Source organism: Cibotium barometz, chromosome 36, assembly GCF_041138505.1.
Source record: "Cibotium barometz isolate CiBa-2024 chromosome 36, ASM4113850v1, whole genome shotgun sequence".
Lineage (NCBI taxonomy): Eukaryota > Viridiplantae > Streptophyta > Polypodiopsida > Cyatheales > Cibotiaceae > Cibotium > Cibotium barometz.
This window is the reverse complement of record NC_141081.1, coordinates 5,338,751-5,346,927: the sequence shown is the minus strand read 5'-3', so window position 1 is coordinate 5,346,927 and position 8,177 is coordinate 5,338,751. Positions and strand designations below refer to the sequence as shown.

At 43.9% G+C, this 8,177-nt stretch overlaps 1 protein-coding gene across 2 annotated transcripts; it reads right to left on the bottom strand.

Moving 5' to 3' along the window:
• Window positions 1-1,790: 1,790 nt before the first annotated feature.
• Window positions 1,791-5,311, bottom strand: LOC147617433 (malate synthase, glyoxysomal-like). 2 transcript variants are annotated; one of them, XM_086775689.1, is made up of 6 exons: window positions 5,182-5,311; window positions 4,665-5,048; window positions 4,236-4,558; window positions 2,788-3,118; window positions 2,258-2,655; window positions 1,791-2,178 (listed from the first exon to the last, which is right to left on the bottom strand). In XM_086775689.1, the coding sequence occupies exons 2-6, from the start codon at window positions 5,034-5,036 to the stop codon at window positions 1,920-1,922; spliced, it is 1,683 nt and encodes a 560-aa protein (XP_086631815.1). In that variant the 5' UTR covers window positions 5,037-5,048; window positions 5,182-5,311; the 3' UTR covers window positions 1,791-1,919. The 2 variants fall into 2 exon arrangements, with proteins under 2 accessions (XP_086631815.1, XP_086631816.1); XM_086775690.1 differs by lacking the exon at window positions 5,182-5,311 and having other exon boundaries at window positions 4,665-5,148.
• Window positions 5,312-8,177: the final 2,866 nt, after the last annotated feature.

Below are 8,177 nucleotides of genomic sequence, written 5' to 3'. Positions count from 1 at the left end.
TCTATTTCAGAGAGGGGGATAATTACAAGAACAAAAGGGGAGGTTCTTAGTAGAGATGTTGTTTTTGTCGAAAACTCAGTTCAGCCCACGCTTTTAGTATGTATGCTGACAAGGCATGTTTAATTCGCTTCTACCTTTGTTTAGTGGAGGGCAACCATATGTAGAGGAGGCAATTATTGAGGATGTAGTGGATGAGGAGAGAGCAACCATAGAAGAATCTAGGCATATGCTAAAATGGCTTGTGCAGACATTGAGGGGGGATAGCAAGTTGGCAGCTCCTTTACCTAGCAGAACTCGTGCAGGTTCTCATCATGCAGATTATTCTCATGTGGATCATGTTCTCATTTCTACTTTATGTAATGAGGAGGAACCTGTTTCCTTTGAGGAAGCACAGGCTGATGATCATTGGATGCATGCTATGCAGGATGAGTATAACTCTATACTGAAGAATGACACCTGGTATTTGATAGATCTACCTCATGGTAAGAAGGCCATTGGTACTAAGTGGGTTTACAAGTTAAAACGCAAAGCAGATGGTAGCATTGATCGCTACAAGGCCAGACTGTTTCAAAGGGGTATGCCCAACAAAAGGGCATTGATTATGATGAGACCTTTGCATCCACATCTCGTATGACTACCATTAGGTGTCTCATTGCTTTGGCAGCAGCACATCATGGGTGGAATGTACATCAGTTGGACATTAAGACTGCATTCTTGAATGGTGATTTACATGAGGAGGTATATGTATCACAGCCTCCTGTGAAAGGATAAGAGTCTAAAGTATGCCGGTTGAAAAAATCTCTTTATGGCCTTAAGCAGGCTCCTAGAGCATGGTATGAGAAGATTACAGAGAGTACCCTCTATGTGAAGAGTAAGGATACATTTTTGGTCATCGTTCTGTACGTTGATGACATGCAACTCACGAGACCCGAGAAGCAATCCGCATTCGTATACGATAGTAAAGGAGATATGTAGTTCGTCTATCAAATGCTCTCTTGAGTAGCATAAGATAGCCACATAGGAGCTTTTCTCGATGACTCTTTCTAGCCCTAATGTTGGTGGGGACTGAGACTTTAGAGTAGCATAGCTCACGACACGGGTCCTCTCACAACCAAAACTTCAAATTGGTTACATAAAAAACAGAGCCCCCCCCCCCCCCCCCCCTCCTCCTCCTCCTCCTCCTCCTCCTCAGTATTAAGGGAGGTTTCTAGTTTTAACCGAATTGATTCGGCCTTGATGGTATGTAGCTATTACACTGCTTAATACTCAAATCTCCTCCTGCCACCCCTCTCCTCTCTCTGCGTGCACGTCTGTTGTATAAATTAGTCTCTCTATCTCCCCCTCTCCCTCTTTGTGCATGCCTGTGCATGTGCATAGCAACAGGACCATCATTCTGTTCTACCTCTTTATTTCCATTTTTATTTCTTAATCTCTTCTTTAGATTTCCCTTGCAAATTCTCCATTTTTCTTAGATTTCAACGCCATCTCCTCCTAATTATAATCCATCCGAAGTTTCTCCTCTATTCTTCTCAACCTTTTTACGAATTTTATTTAAATTTCTCATCTTATAATATATATTGTAGCCGTTTCAATTCTTTATTTAATTTTAAAAATTTCCCTCAAATGTATATATTACAATATATATTGTAGCCGTTTCAATTTTATAATTCTCTCATATATACCAAATATATAATGTTAAAGGCTTGCAGGTTCAGTTGCATCCGTTTTGTTTTCATTTCAGTTTTCATGCAAGTAAGAAGTATAACGCAAATTATGTTACCACACACATAAAAGAGTAACCGAACATTATCAAAATGATTAAAAAGAAAAGTGCTTGATGCAATACGATTGATATTTCTCAAGTCCAAACAAACTCGAAGATTTATTTAATAACAGGGGGAGAAAACTAGAAAGCTTGGCTAGAGACGTGAAGCGATGTGGGGTTCCGGCACAAGCTCCACCACGCGGCCGTAAGCGTCTAGGGTGAGGAAATCGTCGAGCGAAGGGGCAGTACATTGGCGAGCAAACATCCTGGCGGCCTCCACAAACCGCCCCTTCTTGAAGCGGTGCGCGCCCACCTCCGCCTCCACCCTCGCCAGCTCCTCGCTAACCACCCTCGCAAACAGCTCCTTGTCAACCTTCACCGGCACAGACTCTCCGTCCAACACCACTCCGTACCTATGTCCAACAAGAAAAACTCTATATTGGCGATCATCTGCATGACGAAGCTGACGTTTATAAGCGGAAGGGGACTGACCTTATCCATTGCCAGTTTTGGACCCTGCTGATCTCGGCTGTAGCGGCGTCTTCCATGAGGTTATAGAGGGGGACGGAGCCCGTGCCATTGAGCCAGGCTTCGAGGTACTGAATGCCCACCCGGGTGTTGAGGCGGAGGCCATCTAGGGTGCGGGCGCCCCTTGGCTTCTCGATCAGGTCCGCCTCCGTCACGCTCACATCTTCCCGCTTCCTGGATTCTATCTGATTGGCCCGGGTCATGTTGGCGTTGAAAACCTCCATCACCAGTGGTATGAGTCCCGGATGGGCCGCCCACGTCCCGTCGTGTCCGGCTTTCACTTCTCGCAGCTTGTCTGCTCGGACAAGAGCCATGGCAGCTTCATTGGCGGCTGCGTTATCTCGGATGGGTATCTGGGCAGCCTGGGTTATCAAGTAGAAAACGTTAGCTAGCTCTCTCTCTCTCTCTCTCTCTCTCTCTCTCTCTCTCTCACACACACACACACACACACGTATCAAGCCTGCATTGTGTGATTCAGGGTGTCAACCACGTACCATGCCCCCCATGGCGTGCACCCCGCGGCGATGGCAAGTCTGAACGAGGAGCTCCGTGTAGGACTTCATGAAGTGCTGGCTCATTCCCACCTGGACACGGTCTGGCAGCAGCCTGTCCGGGTGGCCGCGGAAGGTCTTGACGTAGCTGAAGATGTAGTCCCAGCGCCCGCAGTTGAGCCCCGCCGAGTGGGAGCGCAGCTCATACAGGATCTCGTTCATCTGGAACACTGCCGGCAGCGTCTCGATCAACACTGTGCCCTTCACACTTCCCACGGGCACCCCGGCCGCCCGCTCTGCCCTCTCGAACACCGCGTTCCACACTGCGGCCTCCCTGTAACCCCGTGTGAACATTTCACAAATCTACAATTCCTTGTGAAAAGAGATTAGAAGTACATACTTCGCACTAATGTTAATGTTTTTTTCAAAACATTTCGCAAATCTTCAATTCCTTGTGAAGAGATTAGAAATACATACTACGCACTAATGTTAATGTTTTTTTCAAAACCTTTCCTTTCTTGGAAACATAAATTGATTTCCTTTCATATGAAGGATACATGTTTTTCTAGTCAGGCTCTAGAGGGGTACCCTTGTTATGGACCTATGAGTAATATATGTAATACCTATATGAATCAATTTTCCTTTCATATGAAGGATACATGTTTTTCTAGTCATGCTCTAGGGGGGTACCCTTATTATGGACCTATGAGTAATATATGTAATACTTATATGAATGCAGGAACATGCCCAAATTCACCTATGCCCAAATTCACCTCTAAATGAGAAAAGTGCAATTTATAACCTCATGGTAGTTATCCATAAGACAATATACCATCAACTCCATCATGCATAGTACTGACTAAGGACTAGATATTATGACATCCCCACTAACGTCATCAATGCCTAATAGTGGATGCAAAACTTGGTATCAATATATGCTTCCTCACGTACACACATAAGAGCATACCTTCATACAAAGGTCTTGTACTTAGTTTTTGTAAAAGTTTTGGAGATGCATGGCAAAAAACTCGGCCATATCATAACAAATAGATGGACTTTGATTTGTTGAAATGGGTCTCAAGTATGAAGATGTAAAAGCATCCTTTTGGTATATAAATATATATCTATTGGACCTTTTAAAAAAAAGGAATTATTAAAACAAAAAGGTAGTTGATAGGGAATAGGCACCACTAAAGATAGAAAGAATTAACACAATATCAAGTGGCCTCAACTTGCACTAAAACTTGACAATGGGAAATTTGCATTCATCAAAGTGACGGATCCTGATAAGTTAAACAAACAATAGTTGATATGGTAAGGGCCTACGTTAGGCTAAAGAAAAAAAATTCAGAGTTGCGACGAATTTAATTGTGGATGGATCACCTTCAAGGGTTTAACATGGAGTAGCTCAACAAGGGTTCAAGTGTTGCTAAGCACCATAGAGCACATACCTGGAGTGTTGCATTTTGGGAAGGTAGAAGAAAGGGCCGTGGCCATTGTGGGAGGAGCGGAAAGCGGCGTGGTTGTGGAAGAAGTAGAGGCCAAAGTCTGTGAGGCACCCGGTGGCTGCCTCCCCATCGATTTCTATGTGCGCTTCCTTGAGATGCCAGCCGCGTGGCCGCACAAACAACACTGCGGTGCTGCTGTTGAGCTTGTACTGCTTGTTTCTAGCCTTGTCTTCAAACTCAATGGTTCTGTTCACCGCGTCTCGCAGATTCATGTGCCCTCTCATCACGTTGTCCCAGTGAGGAGCTAATGAATCCTCAAAATCGGCCTGCATCAACCATAATCCAAACCACTATTAACGTAGTAATTAAACTCGTTGATTTAATCAATGATTGAAGTTGTTACGCTGAGCTTAGACGTTAATTGATGCTTACCATGAATACCTTGGCGCCTGAATTAAGCGCATTGATGACCATCTTACGCTCAACAGGCCCAGTAATCTCCACTCTGCGATCAGCTATGACGGAGGGCAATTTCCCACACACCCAGTCACCCTGTCGGATGGCTACGGTGGCAGGATCAAAGCCGGGCAGCTCTCCTGCATCAAAGCGGGCTTGCTGTTCTCTCCTGCACTCGAGCATATGTTTTACGCGGGGCCTGAAGGTCCTCTCCAGATCCGCCACAAACGCCAAAGCCTCCCTTGTGAGGATTTTGTCATAGCCTGGCGCCAACCTACCCCTCACTCTCACGCCGGCGGGCAACTGCAGCCCCTTGGCCCTCTCATCAACTTCATGGTAGGCCTCCATGTGTTCCAATAACTGATGATTAGATCAAAACCGAAGCTGATTAATCAAATATAACTAAATCCGTTAACAGTAAGCAATACATATTGATGCCTGATGAGCATTCATATACTAATCATGATTTAATATCGCTGTAATCCTAAATTACCTGCAAGAAGCAAAATCTTTCGAAAGGCTAATTCGTGCACAAAAAGTAGCGGGGGTTAAGAAGATAATTATAATTGCTTTGAGATGTGGATGATCAGCGAGAATATAGAGATTCCTAGGATGGGCATCGGCGTGGAGTGTGATGAAATTAGAAAGCTCGGCTAGTTCAAATAAAAAACGATTCATGCGAGCACCTAAGTCATCGATGACCTCATCACGAAAATTTTAGATAAGGGTCATACGTAGCTGGAGTGTTTCGAACCGAAATGCTTGTTGCTGGTCTATCTTGATATAATTCCTGCCACGTAAGTATTTGCACGCCGAGTGTCTTTAAGAGGGCCTCATATGGTAAATATTCGTGGTCCAAGTGACATGTTGCTTTTATGGTGAGAAGTTAAAAGTATTAACACGCACCTTAAGATTGTTGAGGCATACAATACACAAACAGAGCAAGGCCCAAAATCGAGCGACGGCAAAAAAACCCTATTGTGCTCTATCTCATTTTAGTTTTCATAATATATTTCAAATTCATTTTAGTGTCCTCATTTTAGTCCGCGCAATATATTTTAAAATCATTTCAGTCTTCTCCATATAACACTCAGCCCCAAATGGCAAACCACGCAACATACTCGGAGCACAAAAATAGAGTCAATGCAAGACGAAGCAATCAACCCATGTGTTTTCCAAGCACTAACCCATATCGATATTCTACCAGCACATGTGAGAGCCGCAAACCAAAAAAAAAAAACCAAATGGGAATCAAAGTGTACATAGCATAACATCAATGATAGCAACCGCATCATTCGAAAGGATGGTTGTAAGCACACTCTCATCATATCCACGAACCAAAAAAAAAAAACCAAATAGAATTCAAAGTGTAAATATCATGACATCAAAGATAACAAATACATCATTGAGAGGATGGAGTGGATGGTTGTTAGCTTTCAAACTTCTTGTCAACAACCATTCTTTTAGCCTCAGCCTCTGCATAAGAAGGCAAAGCACTACAACAACAACAAAAGCACACATTTTTCAAAAATAAAAAGCCTGCATTGAACCCCAAAATGTAAAGGATATACTTGATAGCCACGTTTCAACTCATCGACATAATAGAGAGTGATATCGAAAGGACATGGTGACTTCAAACATGAAATTGAGTGCCGGTGTCCAACGTACATGTGCCAAGGACAAGTAAAATACGCAAGATAAAAATAGTCACCCACTGCCATATACATTAAACAAGAAACATTCTATATGATAGAGATAAAGACACAAAGAGGAACAATGGGAATGTCAATCTAGTAGAAAAGCACCACATTAAATGTAGCAAAAAGGACCAAAAGAAGCCAGATAGGGACTGTCAAAGCTCACTAGTCATCATAGGGGTTTACCCCCACACACGAGCATTGACCTCATCCTCCAGATGCTCATCAACTATCATCCTCGAAGAAGAGCCTGCACCCGTGTAGCTACGCAAGTATAGATCTACGTGGCTGGAGATGATGGCATCATCTATGTCTAATGAAACACATGATCTCCCTAAACAGAGGCATGCCTTCAAAGTGGGTGATGTGCCACACCCCAACTCTAAGACAATACCCTATGGATGACATAGTAGCTCCAAGAAGCATGACGGAAATGTGTGGCTCAAATCTCTAGCCCACCTCGAAGCTCAAATCCGCCACCACTAACAGTGCGCTCACTCACTAGCAGATAATGCATAACACATGAGTCCATGGCTTACATGCGCAAAGCGTCAAGGTCTACTGGCTAGAGTGGAAGTGGGTGCAAACATTCCCCTTTTGTGAACCAGGTACATCATAGAAGTACGGAACTAAATTTTCAATAAAGAAACAAGTATAAACTCAACCATGCAACAGAGTCCAATTACTTGACACCATGGAAACATCAACACAACTGACGGAGGGCATTGAAAGGGCTTGTCACATTACCTCTGTCATGCTACCCTCTTATTCATTGTAACTATATGCAGAGTGATGGTGGACGACCACAATCAGTCACCAAATCTCCAAGTCATATACTCATGCGGAGTGCTCAATTCATCCCATGCTATCTCCTGCTCAAGAGTATTGACTAGGTTGGATTTTGCAACAAGCTATCGACAAACAAAAAATTGATTTCAAAGAAAGCTTAAACCTGCCATGTAGGATACCACCACCACTATCAGATAGTGTAGCAGCCGCCAAAGATATGCCGTAACGGGCATGGTCCTCTGTAAGCACATCCCATGGAGGCCTCTATGCACTCCCATGTAGACTCCCTCCAAATGGGAGGTCCAGCAAAATAAAGTCAATTGCCCATGCGACCCGCCTACCTTTCCTTGTGTGCACACAACTCATGGGGTTCTTCTTCAATGTGAAGAACTCATGGATGTGGGTGTACATGGGATCTCTCTAACCACAAGCAAAAGCCTTGCCAATCACAATGTAGTCCCCATTAATAGCCATGCATGGAGGGGCACCATCAAAGCGTACACTGTGTTCCCTCAAAAAACCAATGACAAGGGAACCTTCAAAGTAGATGTAGATGATGACAAAGGCTCTACAAGCACAAAACAAAGGAAAACCATCACAAACACACCACGATGCAATGGTCACTAGACCTACCAAAGGAGGAAGCCACCCACTCACCAGGATGACCCAACTCATCCTCATTGGCGAGCAAGTCATCATCAATATGCTCCACATGCGGCTCAACAACATTGGCTCTCCTTTTTCTTTTTGTTTCACCTAAAAGTCCACAAGCAAGCTTAGGAAAAACAAATATCATTATTCACATTAAGATCTCCACAAATTGCTCTACTTGCCTTGTGCTGACAATGGGGGATCATCCACAGCTGGCTTTCTCTCATCATAGAATGTGTCTTCAATGCCTCTTTCTCTCGATCTAGGATGTGGCCTTTCTCCATGTCCAACCACCATGCACAATTATCCAACTCCCAATGGCTGAGGGAATAGGGTATATGGTGGTTTCCAT